Source organism: Hypomesus nipponensis, chromosome 14, assembly GCF_054491055.1.
Source record: "Hypomesus nipponensis isolate SF chromosome 14, ASM5449105v1, whole genome shotgun sequence".
NCBI classification, from domain to species: Eukaryota; Metazoa; Chordata; class Actinopteri; order Osmeriformes; family Osmeridae; genus Hypomesus; species Hypomesus nipponensis.
Window position 1 is genome coordinate 21,637,501 of NC_140374.1, and position 19,321 is coordinate 21,656,821.

General features: G+C 45.0%; 2 protein-coding genes across 5 annotated transcripts in view; both read right to left on the reverse strand.

Moving 5' to 3' along the window:
* The window catches only part of LOC146259179 (aminopeptidase N-like), an 8,324-nt gene extending 6,461 nt beyond the window's left edge, over nt 1–1,863 (reverse strand). Inside the window, exons 1-2 of the mRNA XM_084672139.1 lie at nt 1,306–1,863; nt 205–347 (exon numbers count right to left, since the gene is read on the reverse strand). Coding sequence (XP_084528265.1) covers nt 205–347; nt 1,306–1,841 — 679 coding nt within the window. The 5' untranslated portion in view covers nt 1,842–1,863. The remainder of the gene's footprint in view (nt 1–204; nt 348–1,305) is intronic.
* A 771-nt stretch (nt 1,864–2,634) lies between these two features.
* On the reverse strand, nt 2,635–18,826 carry LOC146259180 (aminopeptidase N-like). 4 transcript variants are annotated; one of them, XM_084672136.1, is made up of 22 exons: nt 14,014–16,573; nt 12,864–12,944; nt 12,220–12,713; nt 11,598–11,740; nt 11,228–11,364; nt 10,890–11,016; nt 10,358–10,512; nt 10,036–10,149; nt 9,610–9,753; nt 9,414–9,479; nt 9,145–9,210; nt 8,684–8,856; nt 8,313–8,389; nt 7,971–8,104; nt 7,437–7,492; nt 6,153–6,300; nt 5,766–5,857; nt 5,398–5,508; nt 4,990–5,157; nt 4,427–4,567; nt 4,166–4,247; nt 2,636–3,870 (listed from the first exon to the last, which is right to left on the reverse strand). In XM_084672136.1, the coding sequence occupies exons 1-22, from the start codon at nt 14,176–14,178 to the stop codon at nt 3,712–3,714; spliced, it is 3,033 nt and encodes a 1,010-aa protein (XP_084528262.1). In that variant the 5' UTR covers nt 14,179–16,573; the 3' UTR covers nt 2,636–3,711. The 4 variants fall into 4 exon arrangements, with proteins under 4 accessions (XP_084528263.1, XP_084528261.1, XP_084528262.1 ...); XM_084672137.1 differs by having other exon boundaries at nt 2,635–3,870; nt 12,220–12,944; nt 15,461–16,591; XM_084672135.1 differs by having other exon boundaries at nt 2,635–3,870; nt 12,220–12,944; nt 14,014–16,591.
* Nucleotides 18,827–19,321: the final 495 nt, after the last annotated feature.

Sequence of the window (19,321 nt, forward strand, 5' to 3'; positions counted from 1 at the left end):
GGTTGATGTGTAGCATGTGTCAGACACAACAAAGCCCAGAGGCTGGAGCCTTTTTAATCTAAAGGACCTTGTAAAAGCCCCATACACAAAACAGTGATGAAAACAGATGGATGTATCTCAGTGGTAGAACATTGGATCAAGAGGTAACACGTTGATTTGCTGTCTGATCAATGACTACATTATCGTATAGTCATATCCACTGACGTTGCTCTTTTCCGTTAGACAGAGCGACAGTGCCTGGTGGATGGATGAGAGTGATGTGGAAGACCGCCTTCATGGCCGGCTCGTCGAAGCAGGGGAAGGTTTTCCTTGCGTGCGTCGGATGCATCTGTGACGTGGCGACAATCCTGTAATAGAACAGAGTATTAGTCTATAACCCTGTAGGAGACAGAGTATTAGTCTATAACCCTGTAGGAACCAGAGTATTAGTCTATAACCCTGTAGGAGACTGAGTATTAGTCTATAACCCTGTGGGAGACAGAGTATTAGTCTATAACCCTGTAAGAGACAGAGTATTAGTCTATAACCCTGTAGGAGACAAAGTTTTAGTCTATAACCCTGTAGGAGAAAGAGTATTAGTCTATAACCCTGTAGGAGAAAGAGTATTAGTCTATAACCCTGAAAGAGACAGAGTATTAGTCTATAACCCTGTAGGAGAAAGAGTATTAGTCTATAACCCTGTAGGAGACAGAGTATTAGTCTTTAACCCTGTAAGAGACAGAGTATTAGTCTATAACCCTGTAGGAGACAGAGTATTAGTCTATAACCCTGTAATAGAACAGAATATTAGTCTATAACCCTGTAGGAGGACAGAGTATTAGTCTAATGTTTGGACCTAAGGAGTGAAGTTAAGAGACATACCAGTGTTTTTCACAAGCAAACATTCAGCTTAGCTTTCCGTTGGACTCTAAAACGAGCTCTATCATAGCAGAGAGAAGGTGTATAGTGTCCCTTACACGTTTGCCAACCCCTGGTGATTAACATGATATACGGGGTTGCCATTTGAACATAAACATTTGGGTGGCATTTTGATTTATATATAAGGTCTCTAGTGAGGTCACATCCTCTTTCTGTGAGAAAAAATACACTTCCTCATTTGAGAAATGAGCTGTGTCATACCTGCTTATGTATACAGTGGATTAGCGCCAGCGAGCATGTATTGTGCAATCATTTAATCACATCTTCATAGTCACAGTTTGCGATCAAAGTAATAATAAAAAATAAGCTGTACAGCATGTATGGTGGTTAAAAGTCGCTTTGAATAAAAACCTTCCCCAAAGTGAACACATCACATTAAGGACCTACTTCCTCTCCCCGTCTTCTTGATACTCGCTCCTGTAGAAGCCTGCCAGGTCGTCGGCCAGCTCCCCTTGGAACTTTGTGTCCAGCTGGTAGGACACTCCCTTGGTCAGCTTGCCGCTGAGCTGCAGCACCAGGTACTGGGTGGTGGTCTGCAGACGAGAGCTCTTGATGGTGGGGGCCACTGATCCTCCCAGAGCGCTGAGTTTGGCCAGCTGGCCCTCCACCTGCGTGTACTTCAGCTTGTTGGAGTGGATGAGGATCAGGTCAGTCTCCTCCACACAGGTGAACACCACCAGTGACTTCCCTGTGAATATGTACAGCCCAGCTGGGTCCATGGTGAGCCGAGGATGAAGGGAGACGTTGTAGTGGTCTGGTACCAGGGTCTTGGGGAGGCGGTACTGGTCCCATGGACTGGTGACGTCCTCGCCACCACCGGATGTCAAGGCAATCGTCCACAGCGTAACGATAGTTGCCACGGAGATAACTGCCAGCACCACACAGGTGACACAGAACTTACTGACTCTGCAGTCTTTCCCCATGTCTGAGCACAGCACGCTGTCAGAGGACTGACCCAACACTGCCAAGCACCGCACTCTACACCGCTCTGTGGAGGAAGAATGGGTGATCTATTAGAACAGTCTTTAGAGGTGGGGAGACTGAAGACACGCAATCAGCTACAGCTGATAACGGTGAAGAATTAGCCGCAATAAGCTTTCATTGTTCTGATAACAACAGACACCTTTACGGGTTCATCCCTGAATGTGACTGCGAGAGAGTAATCACATGACCTGACGCAGGTCAGGGGGCAGGGGACAGAACAAACAGACTTTATCAGCTTCATGTCATCCTGGTGTTTGTTATGAAAGGGTGGTTAGAAAGGGTTGTTATTATCTATGGGTTGTCAGTGAGGGCCTTTATTATGAAAGTGTTGTCAGTGAGGGCTTTTATTATGAAAGTGTTGTCAGTGAGGGCCTTTATTATGAAAGGGTTGTCAGTGAGGGCCTTTATTATGAAAGTGTTGTCAGTGAGGGCTTTTATTATGAAAGTGTTGTCAGTGAGGGCTTTTATTATGAAAGGGTTGTCAGTGAGGGCCTTTATTATGAAAGGGTTGTCAGTAAGGGCCTTTATTTTGAAAGGGTCGTCAGTAAGGGCCTTTTTATGAAAGGGTTGTCAGTAAGGGCCTTTTTTTTGAAAGGGTCGTCAGTAAGGGCCTTTTTATGAAAGGGTTGTCAGTAAGGGCCTTTATTGTGAAAGGGTTGTCAGTAAGGGTAATTGATTCCACAGACCAGAATTGACAAGATGAAGAGATCACACAGGACTGCAGCTGCGCAAAATAAAAGTCTATTATTTTTTATATTAATTATTTTCATAAAAGATTTACAAAACAGGTCAGTAAATATTAACATAATTACCATAAAGCAAACAATGAAAGCAACATCAGTTATTTGCAGGAGAAAATAAAAGCAGAAAAACTGAATGAACACAATTTTTTTAACTAAAAAATTTATTGTACATTGACAACTTATGATCAATTTAGAGCATGACGCTAAATAAAAAAATCTCTTTTAATATTGATCACAAACAAACAAAAACACAAACTGCCAGAAACACGAGCATTGGGAAAACTCTCCAAACTATAAATACACGACAAATTTTACGTTTCAAATAGATGACTGATGTGGAACTTTAGGTTGTGTGTAAAATGTATGTGGTTTAAGATTTGATTTGTAAAGCCTCTAGGTCCAAGGTTAAGAAACAGGTTTGAGCAGCTGTTACTGTATACAAGAGAGGGGCAGGATTCAGTTCAAAGGGTCGTAAAGTTGTAATGATCAATCAAGAATGTTGAACCAGTTGTTTTCCAGGAGGACAAATGGTCGACTGTTTTACTTATATTCTGGTTGAGACTAGAAGTTACTTCTAAAAGTCTAAGGGATCTCCTGGAGTTGACCTCTTCACTTGAGACTTCCAGCTTGGGTGTTTTAATACCTGGAGGGAAAAAGCTTTGAGACAGTTCTTCTGAAGAACTGTTGTTTCAACTGTGATTCTTTCAGATGGTGGATGGACCAACAACTTTTGAGAACTGTGTACAAAAAAAAAAAAAAACGGTGTGTTGAAGGATGTTCTTTGGAGTTCATCAGCTGGGTAGTGCTGGTGTCTGCTGGATTCTCCTGTTCCACTCTAGAACGCTAAATTGAGCTGTATGGAAATCAGAACTTGTAAGATGCTGTTTGGGCATGCGTTACTTCTAAACCCATCACAGCCAGGTGTATTTGTGTTATTGTCGGATGTTTTGTGTATCAAAGACGGTTATGTTGGAGTCATGGTTGCGCTGTTCAATAAATATCAGCAAGAGAAAACATCCAATCGATTCTCTCAAAAACTGTCCACCTCATGACCAATGGAGTCCCATCATGCTGCGACCGCCTCTGCTTTGAACCAATCCTGGACGGCCTTCTTGTTCTCAGTGAGCCACTTGATGTTGGCCGTGGTCCTCTCTATGGCCTGCTCCACAGCCAGCGTGCCTGAGCCGAAGCCCACCTCAGAGTTATCAGCCTTGAACTGCATGAGCTGTGGAGACACATCAAGGATCACCTGCTGTTCTACTGCTGCACCGGGGTTCAGATAGCATCCATGTTCACCATGCCATTCAAATAATGCCATTAACTATGTCATCATGTTATTAACTGTGCACTTGTCATCCTTGAGTTTGTGCTGTACTTTCCTTTGCACTGTTTGCGTATCGCTCGATTAATGAAGTGTAAGTGCACTTTGTCGTTATGGATCTTGGAAAATCATCATTGGTTGCTGATATTTTCAAGAGGAATTTGTCTGGTGTTGGTAACCCCTGCAGAGGCTTTGTTACCTGTTTGAGCTCAAAGTCGGTTGAGAACCTCTTGGTCACTCCGTTGATGAGGTTGGAGAAGGAGAAGGACCCACCTCCATACCTACAGGGAGCGACACACATCTGGCTTCAGACTGAACCCCAACAGCGAAGTTGCACGTTGACGCACCTCCACAAACGTTATCATAAAAACACCAGGCGCCATTCATACGTAACACACAGCAACGTCCAACACAACTGTGCCATGTGAACCGTTAAAAAACAATAGATGATGAAACTCACTGATTAAAGATGTACTCCCATCGGGCTCTGACGAAGTCCCAGGCCAGCGATTGGCCCACCACGTTGCCAGCAATGTAGACGATGGTGGAGGTTGCGTCCTGCTTGCGGATCTTGAGAGGGTCCAGGGTGTACTCCAGGTACCTGAGGAGGGGCAGGCTCTGGGTGAGAACGAAGCTGTCCTGAAGCAGGCCTAGATACCCTTGTTCTACAACAAGAACTCAACCACAGTGCAGCACTCACATCTGAGCCACGATATTGTGAACACAACAACAACAACAGCTGCAAGTTTTAAGTGCAACATTACAAATAATGTTGCAGGTGCAGTCTGCTTAAGATACAGCACTACAACTTGATATCGAATACTAAATACACAAGCTTGGCTTGTCCATGGACAACAGACATGGAGTGCTAAGTGCAGCTTTGCGCAGCCCTCATGTCAAGTGAGAGGTTGCAAGTCCAGGTGAAACTTGTGGCCCGAGTTTCACATCTTTAGTCCAACCTCATAAACAATGTGGCATGTATAGCAGGTCCCTGGCGCTTTGTGGAGCTGTCGTAAAGCACACCTGTTGAGGAGCCAGGGTTTCTGGGTACAGGCCAGGGCGGCACGGAGCTTGTCAGCCTCGATTGCAATGCTGGCCGTCTCGAACATCTTCCAGCCAAACTCCCACTCGGCAGCGCCCCCTGCTGCAATGGAGCTGCAGTACACCGTGGACCGCAGGTTGGGGTGGATCCTGATGTCGACAAAGCATTCAACTTTTTTTATTCATTTATCCAACTCAAAATACAAAGACGTGTACAGCAGAAAACAGGAAACAGACAAATAACAACATGACGGATCTCAAGATTGGAACATTCTTAAATTCTTCCAGAATTGGAACTCCCTCATTAACTCATGGTTCTTAATGTTAATCGCTTGCAATTCATTACAAGACACCTTGTGACATGTAGACAGTGTTGTGTTTCTAACTCACGGGTTGTTTTCAGGGTTGTTCATCCACTGCTGGTACCATCCTGAAGTCAGAGTCACACACTCCTGCTCCCCAGTGCTGCAGGCTATCCTGATGGCATTCACCTGGTTGTACCTGGGAGGGACGAGGGAGGGAGGGAGGGAGGGAGGGAGGGAGGGAGGGAGGGAGGGAGGGAGGGAGGGAGGGAGGGAGGGAGGGAGGGAGGGAGGGAGGGAGGGAGGGAGGGAGGGAGGGAGGGAGGGAGGGAGGGAGGGAGGGAGGGAGGGAGGGAGGGAGGGAGGGAGGGAGGGAGGGAGGGAGGGAGGGAAATGAATGAATAAAGGAACAGAACCATGGCAAGGAGAAAGTGCAAGCAGCGATATGAAACTCACTGTTCCATATGTCCTTTCGGAACATCAGTCCAGTTCCCGGTGATTGTCTTGAAGTGTTGAAACAGAGGTCGCACCTGCTTGTTCAAGTAAGCCTAAAAGAAAAAGAAAATATGTAGGTAGATCAATAAAGATAAATACGGATTAAGATGTACTATCTTAATCAGTTACTGCTCCCTTCCTCGCTCTCCTTTTATTTCTCTTTCTCCTTCTTTCTCTCAAAAGTGTTCTCTCTTTCTCACCCACTACCTCCCTCCCCTACCACCTCTCATCACAGACATTTAGTTCAACTATCTTAATCTCCATGCAGCAGGACAGAGTTTCAGTGCTGCAGGACAGAGTTGCAGTGCTGCAGGACAGAGTTGCAGTGGCGCTGCAGAGGGGAAGCACCTGCATGTCTCCGTACACCTCGCTGCGGTCGAACATCAGGTAAAAGAAGTCCATGTTGTCCAGGGCCGACTCCCAGGGCATGTACTCTGTCTCCGTGGAGAGGAACTTGGTGGTCCTCAAGGCCAGCACTGTGGGGATGATCTTAGCCCTGGCAAACAATGAATACACGCAGATGTAAACAAATATACAAATAGAGTGAGAGAGTGTGTGACTGCGTGAGTGAGTGAGTGAGTGAGTGAGTGAGTGAGTGAGTGAGTGAGTGAGTGAGTGAGTGAGTGAGTGAGAGTGAGAGTGAGAGAGAGAGAGAGAGAGAGAGAGAGAGAGAGAGAGAGAGAGAGAAAGAGAGAGAGACAGAGAGACAGAGAGACAGAGAGAGATACAGAGAGACAGAGAAACAGAGAGACAGAGAGACAGAGAAACAGAGAGACAGAGAAACAGAGAGACAGAGAGACAGAGAGACAGAGAGCCAGAGAGAGAGGGAGAAAGAGAGACAGAGAAACAGAGAGACAGAGAGACAGAGAGACAGAGCAACAGAGAGAGAGAGAGAGAGACAGAGAGACAGAGAAACAGAGAGACAGAGAAACAGAGAGACAGAGAGACAGAGAGACAGAGAAACAGAGAAACAGAGAGACAGAGAGACAGAGAGACAGAGAGACAGAGACACAGAGCAACAGAGAGAGAGGGAGAGAGAGAGACAGAGAGACAGAGAGACAGAGAGACAGAGAGACAGAGAGACAGAGCAACAGAGAGACAGAGAAACAGAGAGACAGAGAGACAGAGAGACAGAGCAACAGAGAGACAGAGAGACAGAGAGACAGAGAGACAGAGAAACAGAGCGACAGAGAGACAGAGAGACAGAGAGACAGAGAGACAGAGCAACAGAGAGACAGAGAGACAGAGAGACAGAGAGACAGAGCAACAGAGAGACAGAGAGACAGAGAGACAGAGAAACAGAGAGACAGAGCAACAGAGAGACAGAGAGACAGAGAGACAGAGAGACAGAGCAACAGAGAGAGAGGGAGAGAGAGAGACAGAGAGACAGAGAGACAGAGAGACAGAGAGACAGAGCAACAGAGAGACAGAGAGACAGAGAGACAGAGAGACAGAGAGACAGAGCAACAGAGAGACAGAGAAACAGAGAGACAGAGAAACAGAGAGACAGAGAGACAGAGAAACAGAGAGACAGAGAAACAGAGCAACAGGGAGAGAAGATCCTACAGAGAATGTGTGGAGGTCAGAGCTCCGGGGGCTCTACAGTGGAGTGTTCCACTCTGCGCTGCTTACCGGGCAAGGTTGAAAGCATCGTCTATCAGTTGAGCTCTGTTGATCACTGGAATCGCCTACATGAACCACAACCAACTAACATTAGAAACATGAATTGACATTAGTTACAGCCATAAAGCACAGCGATTAGCCGTCTTGATTTCAAAGCTCTCAGCCACAAGTGTGTGAAATGGTCAAATTGACCATCAATGTTTTGCACTTAGACTGGTAAATACAGATTGTTCCTCGACTCTGACCACCAACACTGTGGAAACACTGCGCTTCTGATCCATGACATTCTGCTGTACTTTCGAATTGAACTATTTGTATGTCACTTTGAATCAAAATGACCGCTATATCAATACAATATAATGTAAATGTCCTTTTAACTTCTGTATAAAGTCGCACTGGAACATGAAACATGTTCAAAACACATTGTTTGCACGTCAGTAGTCATAATTGCGGTGGGAATTTTAATTTCCGTTCTTTCAAGGCTATTCACAAGTCAAGATTCACCACAGAAAAGGAACCGTAATTGTTGTGTTTTGAATCTACCTGTGGAGTGCTGCTCAGAGCGGTGAGGAGGCGTTCCCAGTTGCCCGTGTCGTAGTTCACCCTGTAGTATCCAACCGTGTTGGTGTTTGCCAGCACCCAGTCATTCCCACTGACTTTCATGGCTGACTCCGTCACTTCACATCCACCACAGAAGAAGATAACTCAGTTATTAAATGACCAGTTAGCGGCATTGTGCTACTTTGAGTTTAACCAAGTTAGCATGGCACCATGAAGCACCATGAAGCTACTTTAAGCAGCTTATAGCTACTTGAAGTAGCTTCCCTAATGTAGGGAATGTGTGCTCTCACCCCCCACCACCTCATCGTTGTCTTGGACACATACCTGTTTTGTGCTGCAACCAGATCGTTGTCTGGGTTACGGCGTTTTTGTTCCACTTGATTGGTACGATCCATTCATAACTGAGGAAAAGCATCATAATAATCACACAAGGTTGTATCATGTACGTCCCAGTTGTCTTGTATGTTGCTTTGGATCAAAGCAGGGGCGTGGCCACGGGTTCTAAGGCCTACCCAAAAATGAAAATATCGCAAAGTAAAAAAGTAAAAAAGACTGAAAAGATGCCTAACCATATTTTTCTTCGCCTACCAAAAAATATTTTTCTGGCTACGCCCCTGTATCAAAGTGTCTGCTAACTTTATCAGGTACAGCGGTTAAAAGGTCGAAGGTCGTCATAAGCAGGACTCCATACGTACTTGTAGGGTGATGGAGCAGTCACCACGGAGTCAGGGTCCAGGAGGAAGTGCTTCTGGGAGATCTGTCCTGATGTGGTATCTATGGTAACCACGGGGAAACCCATCTGGAGCACCCAACGGTTCATGATATTATGGGTTGTATCGGGAAGAGACGTCCCAGTAGCATCCACTGCCTGGAGAGAGAGAGAAAGAGAGAGAGAGAAAGAGAGAGAGAGACAGAGAGAGAGAGAGAAGGGAGGAGGGAGTGAGGAAAGTGGAGAGGGAGGTGGACAGAGAGAGAGAGAGAGAGAGAGAGAGAGAGAGAGAGAGAGAGAGAGAGAGAGAGAGAGAGTGCAAAAGAAGATGTATTAAACCTAAAGTAACTTTATCTCAACATGCACACAGCTATTAAAGCACTGAAGCTAAGTTGGTCTGCTGTGCTTCAAACACCATATACTTTATCCACTACTACTTTAGCGTACCATTTGCAGATGATCCCAGAGGTCGGTGTACACGGTGTTACTGAAGGCAAACGCGTTCAGGTACGTCTGTAGGGTTAAAGGATTCGCTCAGTTCACCTTGAGAGTGTACTGTCAATGCTATAAAAACATTCGGAAACAATTACTGTCCTTTAACACTCAAGCAACGACTGTACTTTTCATATTAACCACAGTAGAGATCGAGCGAAACACAACAGAGATACAATGCGTTGAGTTTTGTTTTGAGTGAAATATTCCTTTAACATTCTTACACTGAGCCCTTGTCTGAAGACGCCCTCAGTCAGGAAGTCGGACAGCATCCTCAATACCGATGCACCCTAAGGAGAGACAGCACACACACACTCACAACACCGCTAGGGTAGAAGATGAACAGAATCATAGCTAGCAGTAGAACAGATATCCTAGTGAGATCTTAATCCATAATCCCCCCCTTTCTGTTTGGCCTGCCTTGCTGTAGGAGATGGCATCAAAGAGTTCACTGATCTGAGCAGGCTTCTGAATGTCCTCCTCCCTGGAGGACAGGGGGTGGGAGGAGGCCAGGGCGTCCACAGCAAACACCCTGTGGACGTCAGCCAGCACTATCAGGTCTTTCTGAGGAGGAGAGAGGGGGAGGAGAGAGAGAGAGAGGGGGGGGGGGTGGAGAGAGAGAGAGAGAGAGGGGGGGGGGAAGAGAGAGAGAGGGGGGGGGGTGGAGAGGGAGAGAGAGAGAGAGAGAGGAGGGAGAGAGAGTATGGAAAAGAATGAATTGGGATACGGCCACATCACCATCATCAGTGAACACTTGACCACCATCCTCATCACCATCATCTCGATCTCAGGGGACCCTTAAATATCATCATCGCCATCTTTATCATCATCACCATCATCACTCACCACGTTCCAGTCGGGCTCAGCGTTATCTGCCCCCAGGTACTCCACATAGGAGGCAAAGCCTTCGTTCAGCCACAGGTCGTTCCACCACTTTAGAGTCACCAGGTTCCCAAACCACTGCAAACATGACGGGAGGATTTATGACCCCAACAGATGAACGCCAACGTTGATTATACATCTGTTGTATAATGTTATGGAGACTGGGTAGTTAGGGTGGGGTGAGGGTCACACAGGTTTAGGTGAGGGTAAGGGTTAGGCTTGGATTAAGTGAATTAAGGTTTGGGATAGGCGATGGTAAGGGTTGATCATGTTTCCAAGAACGTACCATGTGGGCCAGTTCATGAGAGATGATGGAGGCAATCCTCTCTTTGTTTGAGTTGGAGGAAAATTTGGGGTCGTACAGAAGGGCTGTCTCTCTGTAGGTGATGAGACCCCAGTTCTCCATGGCTCCAGCGTTGAAGTCAGGCAGCGCGATCTGATCTGCAGCACAGAGCGGCCCGTGCAATCAGAAGAATACATGAATAAAACGCGACCAAACTGTCCAATATCAGCCTTATCGCACCCCTGCACAACAAAAGGTTTCTGCTGAAAACATCTGTGGGTGGAGGATTGTTTATGACTATTAATTTAGGGGCTTCATCAAATGCTCAATGCTAAATCAACACATACAGTTATGATAACAATCTCTCCTTGTGATATGTCTTCTAAAAGGCGTTCATATGTCACTAAATTCTTCAAAAACGTTTTTGACCACAAGGGGCAAAACACACAATTAAAAGTAACAGTTTTGTACTAATTAATGAGAATTAAGACCTGGATTTATGAGTTTAACTGTGCTAATTTATGTCTTAGTTTACCTGATTTGGGCAGAGGGTAGGTGGCATTGTAATACATCTCAAAGAACTTGAGGATGGGTCCTGTCACGTTGAGGGCGTACTGCCCTTGTCCTGCGGCAATGGCTTTCTGACGAGCATAGATGCGGATCTACACAAAATTCAGAGATTGTTAACTTTAGACAGTATTTATACCAAAACTCATATATTTGACATGTGATTGTACATTAATAGACTACATACTGTACATTGTCATTGAGAAAGATAACATTGGCAGATTACTCTTAGACAGACACCAAACCTGACTTGAATTACAATTGTTGCAGATAAATGTTAGATAAATTGACATTGAAATACATTACCAGAAGATCAGGTGAATCTTCCTTAATGACACCAAAGTCACAGACGATAAAGGCCAGCAGATAGGTTGACATTTTCTTTGTGGCATCGAAAGTAGAGATAAACACTTCCTGTCCATCGATAATAGCAGGAGCAGGAACTGAAAGTTGTTAAAAAAACGTGTATGAGTCTTTCTCCTCAGGAGGACAAATCAATGAGTTACGCACGTCTAAACGAACCTGCACAACATGCACCTTTGAAAAAGGTTTAGAGTTTTGACAAAAGACGTTGTGATTTCACATGTCACTTTGGATGAAAGAGTCTGTGCTGTATGACAATAATGCGAACCATGTCAACAGTAAATATTTAAAATGAGGATGATAGGTAACTTACTGCTTTCCATGCCATTGGAAAGAGCTATGGTGTCCCGTGGGTGGATGAGAGTGATGTGGAAGACTGCCTTCATGGCCGGCTCATCGAAGCAGGGGAAGGCCTTCCTGGCGTCCGTAGGCTGCATCTGAGTGGTAGCCACGATCCTGACACACAGAAGACAGAGCAGAGGGGGTTTGTTAGTCATTTATCCTGAAAAAGTGTGTCGACGGTAACCACACGTTATGGAAATGAACTGATTTAGATTTATTTTGAATATGGTTTTCATGAAAATGTATTTCCAAAAGTATATTTGTTTCTTCTCATTTAGAAAAAAGTCAACTCTACCTTTGAACTATCTTTATAACCATAAATGTATTTCCCAAGTCGTACTAACCAGTGATGGGAGACTGGCTGCATTTGCACCAGAGAGAGGATGGCATCTACCTCAACGGGGGTCAGATGGCTGAGTGGTTAAGGAATCGGCCTATAAATTTATTTTGATTCCTGGATATGCATAATGACTTTGTGTTCTTGGGCAAGACACTTCACTCTACTTACCACGGGGGAACGTCCCTGTACTTACTGTAAGTCACTCTGGATAAGAGCGTCTGCTAAATGACTGAATGTAAATGTAAACACTCACTTCCTCTCTCCGTCCTCGTTGTACTCGCTCCTGTAGAAGCCTCCCAGGTCGTCAGCCAGCTCCCCTTGGAACTCTGTGTCCAGCTGGTAGGACACTCCCTTGGTCAGCTTGCCGCTGAGCTGCAGCACCAGGTACTGGGTGGTGGTCTGCAGACGAGAGCTCTTGATGGTGGGGGCCACTGATCCTCCCAGAGCGCTGAGTTTGGCCAGCTGGCCCTCCACCTGCGTGTACTTCAGCTTGTTGGAGTGGATGAGGATCAGGTCAGTCTCCTCCACACAGGTGAACACCACCAGTGACTTCCCTGTGAATATGTACAGCCCAGCTGGGTCCATGGTGAGCCGAGGATGAAGGGAGACGTTGTAGTGGTCTGGTACCAGGGTCTTGGGGAGGCGGTACTGGTCCCATGGTTCGTTGGAGGGAGACGGAGTGGTGGCCAGAGGTGTGGTCACCGAGGTCGGTGGTGTGGGAGTGATCTCAGTGAGCTTCGCTTTTTCCTGAGAATAGACGACAGAAAGGGCGATGATGGTGGCCACCGCCCCGGCCCCAAGCACCAGCCCTACAGCTGCGACAGCCTTGCTGATGAAGAACCCTTTCCCCATGTTAACCCTGAGGGAGCGTGGCTGTGTGCAGCTGTATATATACACCATGAGCAGGCCCTCCTCCCACCAGCAGCAATAGATCATCCATTTATTCAAGCCTACTCTGGTAGAGACACTGCAGACGACCTACGGGAGGAGAGAGAGGAGGGATAGAGAGAGAGAGAGAGAGAGAGAGAGAGAGAGAGAGAGAGAGAGAGGAGAGAGATGGACACAAACTGAGAAGTGAAGGATCATTCTGACACGGCAGATTCATAAAAAGTGTTGACCATTAAATCCAGTAGGCCTATCAAGTCAAAAATGAAACAATCTTATTGTCAATCTGACAATTCTCGTTAAACCAGACTTTGAGGGCAAACAATCTGTCCCAATGACGGAAAGCAGATAATAAAAAATAATGTTATTGAATTAACTAAAAGTTCATATGAGTTGTCGCAATCAGTATCTTCCAGAGTTCTATGTGAAATTGAGTGCATGACACTTATGAAACAATTGTGGGTCCTTTTTGGTTCCCGAGCAGCAAAACCATGTGAAGGATTTTGTGTATAAGCCACTGTTGCTTCACAGTCCATGTTGAGCTGGTCGAGGACAGACCATCTTTATAACTGCATTCATCAAACTGAATTTGAAAATGAACCCTGTAAAAGATGTGCTGTCTGATGCAAATGCACACAGCAGCACCAGGAAAATGCAAATCACTTTTTTTTTGGTCTCTGAAACCTTGATCATGGCATCTGCTGAACTGAAAACCGATTAATCGAAACTCAGAATTTGCTGTAAATGATTTCTTATTCATGACCTATGGTGGAAACTGAATTGGGATACTGGACATAATTAAATCATATAAAATGCAACAGGAGGAACATTCACCCCCATGTTCTGTAAACAATAAGGGAAGGGACAAGCTGCACAATAATTCTGTCCTTTATGATGCGTGGACTAATAAAGATCCCTTTTACAATACAAGTCCATAAACCCTTGCTGCAGTTTGTTGCACTGTGTTAATATACACCTCTCCCTGATAAACGGCTCATCGGTTGGTTCTATCAGCAAGGAAAGGAGATAACGTTATCATAGGCTGTTACGGGAACGGCTTCAAAAAAGGAACTCATACAATTCTGCAATTATTCAAATGAAACCAGTGGTGTTTAGGATGAAGTATATATATAGAGAGAGAGTTTTTTTGTAATAAACTTACAATTGGCCAACAACCAGCCCATAAAGCAGGGACAGCAGGCCATTGGTTCATTTTCCTTACTGACACTGGGCTGGCACGATCACATCTTTTAACTATTTCGGTGTGCTGGTGGGTGGTGTCCGACCGATTGTGGTGGGCCGGTCTGAGCAAAAATACCAGGGCCATCCAGTCCTGCTTACAGTGGGCAGACTCAATACAATTCTGTAATTATTCAAATGAGACCAGTGGTGTAGTTTAGGAAGTAGTGGGCATTCTGTCCATCTACCAACCCTTCTCTCCTTACATTTACATTTATTCATTTAGCAGACGCTTTTATCCAAAGCGACTTCCAAGAGAGAGCTTTACAAAAGAGCATAGGTCACTGATCATAACAACGAGATTGTCCCAAACATTGCAAGTAGCCAAAACATGAAGCATACATTGTGAAAAAGCTAAACAAGTGCCAAAAGGGAAGACCCATAAGAGCATGCAGTTATACAAGTTACAAATTAAAACAACATGAACCACAAAAGTGCAGGACTGTACCTGTAGAAGAACAATCAACAGTAAAATATTACACAGCGAGTACAAGATTTAGCTTTGTTATATCTAACCTAAAAGAGCAATGAGTCACTTTAATAAGAGTCATTGTGATCCTGGAGGAAACTAACTAACAAGTCCAGCCAAGCATTCTTAAGTGCCGTTAGTGTGCATCACATGGACAACACAACTGTACAAGACTGAGTTCCCGATGAGTGGAACACACAATAAAAAAGATGGAAGTATTCCTAACCCTGTGTCCTTTTCTCCACCAAAACCAAGAAACAATAAGTTCTGGATTGTAAGAGGCTTGCAAAAGCTGAATTGGTTTATGAGTTCTTTCCACTGTGACCCTGCACCCTGATTCTGCATGCAACCTTTGCCAGATGAATATCTTCACAGAAACTTCTAGAAGATGTGGAGATAGAGTATCAGCAAGTTTAGAGGGGGAGATAAAGTCATAACAGCAGACTAAAACACAGCTATGACATCATGTCAGATTTTTTTTGGCACGTGTAGAGAGACCTTTACTGATTAAGACAACACTATTAAAAGTACTAACATGTCAGTACTAACACTAAGCTGTTGTTGTAGCTTTGACCTTGACAGAGAGGAGTGTAATGTTTTCAGGCAGCAAAAGAATGTGTCTTTTCACTAAGTGGTAGTTAGGACTGTCTGTTGTCAACGGGAGGCAAAAGGTAAGAATTCTCATGAACGAATCTCATCTGCAGGTGAACACATCTGGACAAAAAATGAACTTGAGATAAACAGTAGAGAAAACAAATTTAGTTTGATAAAATGAACGTCTAACGTTTAAAAAATAAAAAAAAACTTCCACCTGAACTTGTAACAAAAACATAAAACACCAAACCTTAAATGTTCCAGTACTTTGTACACTGTACGGGTGCCAACCAGCTGAATATCTTACCTTCGTTGTTCCCGGGAACAGGAGGGAACGGGAAGATCCACTGCTCTGTTTTACCTCAGTATAAAAAGGACTGTTTTTTCAGAAAGAATTCGAGAATGTTCTTGTTAGCCTTAAAGCTGAAGGGATTAGTTTCTGTACTGGACAGAGCTGTGGCCCACATCTTTCCTACGTCTCCAATAACCTGCAGTAAATTACTGTAGTCCTCTTTAGCCAGCAAATCAGTAACAAAGAGTCTTTAATAAATCTGTAAGCCATTAGTCAGACCTTCTCTAGCCCTGAATGGCCTTTAAATACTGAACCAATCCTGGCTATCGGAGCTAAATCTTTGGTTGGTAACAGTTTGGTTTGGTCAGAATACCACAAAGAGATCACAGAAACACAATTTCACTTTAATTGAAAAGAAATATGTTCATCTGCTCTTCATAAACCATGTATCCCCTCTGCTTCCCTCCAAACTAGGTACTTGTGTTTCCACGATATACCACTGCAGAATGTGAACAATTAACTTTGAGTACAATTCCTGTAGGATGCTCATAGTGTGTGAAATGCTATATGGAACAGCCTCCAGCAGGAGAAATTAAGTGACAGGATGAGGTAAAGATGAGCGCTAACCCCAACCCACTAAATTAACATACGTTTCTTCTATTTATTTAAATACTTATAATCTGGTTTGTGGATCTCACATTAGTGGGACAATCAGGGTGGATGTGAAAAGTTATGTAGAGGAGTTAGCTGTAGAGGAGTTAGCTGTAGAGGAGTTAGCTGTAGAGGAGTTAGCTGTAGAGGAGTTAGCTGTAGAGGAGTTAGCTGTAGAGGAGTTAGCTGTAGAGGAGTTAGCTGTAGAGGAGTTAGCTGTAGAGGAGTTAGCTGTAGAGGAGTTAGCTGTAGAGGAGTTAGCTGTAGAGGAGTTAGCTGTAGAGGAGTTAGCTGTAGAGGAGTTAGCTGTAGAGGAGTTAGCTGTAGAGGAGTTAGCTGTAGAGGAGTTAGCTGGGACTACTGACATCTCAACCCAGCCATGGGCAACGGTCTCAAAGTGAAAAACAGAGAGAGGCATTTACGAGAGGTTACAGCAGGGCTCCAATGGACCTTTAGTGCGATTAAAGTTCAGTTTACGACATTCTGAAGCATTAAATATATATATATATATATATATAACCATGTTATACAACCGACTCCCTCAAGTGTCTTAGTCACCTCCCAGCAATCTGCTTGGCCTGGGTCAGGGGTCATGAGCATCCTGGCTCTTCATCCAGCCTGACTACACCATGGCACACATGACTGAGCAGCAAACCTCAAACACTTGTGTTTTTATGATCATGACCATGGGAGAGCTTATCTGGAATGTATTCTTTAAAAACAACCTCCAGGACATAATAGACTTATGACCAAAGTTCTAAGCATCTAGTATTTCATTGTTTCTAGAAATCTTTGACAGTATTTTCTTGTTAATTGTCACTTTTGCACAACCAATGACTTTTTCCACTGTCATCGTCACAAATCATTAAAGGACATGTGATTTAGGTGATCTTTGTTGTCCTTGGACCTAAGAACACAATGAATCCAACTTGTCCTTGAGATGGTTGTGAGAGCAGACTGTAGAGGATATCCTTACACAGTAAGATAACCAGTTCTAAACTGCCAAGACAGGGTGAGCAGTCGTAGATGTCAATTGGGCATAAACAGTAGTCTGGTGCAGGTGAACAAAACATTAATCGCACAGAACTGAGCGCCTTATTGTATGACTCAATGACTTTAATTTCAATTCAATGTATTTGATCAAGAGGGACACTGTACACTGGAGTCTAGTCAACTGTTTTTGTTAACTACTCAGAACTGCGATGCTGAGCTATTTCTGGACTAAGACCCTTTGTCACCAGCAACAGGTGCACAAATATTGCTGAAGTACATGTTTTGGTCCCTTACTATTGTTCTGTTCCCGTGTTCGTTGGTCACAGTAATGTTTACTTTATACCGCTAGGGGGCGGTCTGGTCACTGACATAACGGTCTGGTCACTGACAAAACAGTCTCGGAAGTAACACAGTTGTTCAACTAACAAAGTGCAAGTCTTCGGACTTTCACTTACGACAATGAAATTGCTGGGCTACCGGGGGCTAAAGTGTCGATAGTTTGTCGATAGATACATTTGGCTTCAGCGGAAAATACTCGACAGCTTTCTATAACATCGGCTCTACGTCCCGCGAATCTGTATGAATGCATATTAGGCCTACTTAAAATCTTGATTTAGGTGGCTGACAAGAAACATTTCAGCTTTTCCACAATAAAGATGACCCCATGGGTGTAAGGGAAAGAGGGAAATCATTTTAAATTCGTCAGTTTTTAAACGGCTGTAGGCTACTGTAAGAGACTGCTGTGCTGGACAGCCCCGTTAAGAGCTGGCAAAACGAAACAAAAGTTAACGGTGGATAGTCGCAACTTTACCCGAGTTACGTACGGAGTCAAAGGGTATTCATGGTAGCTGAAAGTAGTTGGCGACTTATCATCAGATGTGTATCTTGTCAGCTAAAAACGTATGTTGTATAAAAACCTATTACTTTCGCGCCGCAAGACCTGGTTCATAAAACAAGTACCACGGCCGGTAAATTGTCATCTGTATCGCGGCGCTATGTTGTAAATTGTTGAACAGTATTTTAGTTCCCTCAAATCCCAGACGTGCGGCCGAATATTGGACTTGCAGTCAACTTCAATTTGCTTTGTGCCCAGGACTTTGTGCTGAGGAATGGAGAGATGATCCCTTTTGTCACTTTAGGAACAATCAACTAGTAATCACACTGCTAGCGGCTGTTCACATACCAAACAGTCCATCACTTACCGTGCCAGTAGACCTCCAGACAGAGACGACATTCTCTCGGTACAGATTAAAACAGAACAGACATTTATTGTGCCAGGATCTACTGTGCATATTTGGAAATATTATGCAGTGTATCATGTAATTATCAGATACTGAAATTACAGCAGCATGTAGTGAACCCTATCAAATAAAAGGCTAAATGGAATGCTTTGTTCAGTAATACTGATTTGGACTATATAGGAGGAGGAGGAGGAGGAGGGATGCAGTCCAGTCTTATTAACATAATAAACAACCCAAATGCACAGTAGAGTGAAGGAGAGGAGGCCTTATATTACCATAGGAATAAACTGGTATATGGCAAGTACCTATTACTGGTCTCCCTGAACTCCACAGCAGGTGACCATGTGATCGTCATGTCTCTGTCTTGTTCAAGACAAGAGGCGGAGCCTCGTCTGCCCCAACGTCTCTGCGTCACGTGATTAAGACAAGGAAGGCACTGTGTGCCGTCGCGTTTTGACATGTAAAAAAAAAAAGACAGAGGGAGGAGGATAGCAGAGCTGGGGGGGGGGGGGGGGTGTTCAGACAGAGGGGTGACAAGGATAGCAGTGGGGGAGGGGGGGGGTGTTCAGACAGAGGGGTGACAAGGATAGCAGTGGGGGAGGGGGGGGGTGTTCAGACAGAGGGGTGACAAGGATAGCAGTGGGGGAGGGGGGGTGTTCAGACAGAGGGGTGACAAGGATAGCAGTGGGGGAGGGGGGGGGTGTTCAGACAGAGGGGGGACAAGGATAGCAGTGGGGGAGGGGGGGTGTTCAGACAGAGGGGGGACAAGGATAGCAGTGGGGGAGGGGGGGGGTGTTCAGACAGAGGGGGGACAAGGATAGCAGTGGGGGAGGGGGGGGGTGTTCAGACAGAGGGGTGACAAGGATAGCAGTGGGGGAGGGGGGGGGGTGTTCAGACAGAGGGGTGACAAGGATAGCAGTGGGGGAGGGGGGGGGTGTTCAGACAGAGGGGGGACAAGGATAGCAGTGGGGGAGGGGGGGTGTTCAGACAG

Excerpts from the sequence above, each read along its gene's own strand:
- LOC146259180 (XM_084672135.1), bottom strand. The coding sequence starts at position 14,178 with ATGGCCCTGGTATTTTTGCTCAGACCGGCCCACCACAATCGGTCGGAC. Across the intron at positions 8,857-9,144 it reads TCTGGGATCATCTGCAAATG|GCAGTGGATGCTACTGGGAC; the intron begins GTACGCTAAAGT and ends CTCTCTCTCCAG. Across the intron at positions 4,248-4,426 it reads TGGGAGTACATCTTTAATCA|GTATGGAGGTGGGTCCTTCT; the intron begins GTGAGTTTCATC and ends CGCTCCCTGTAG.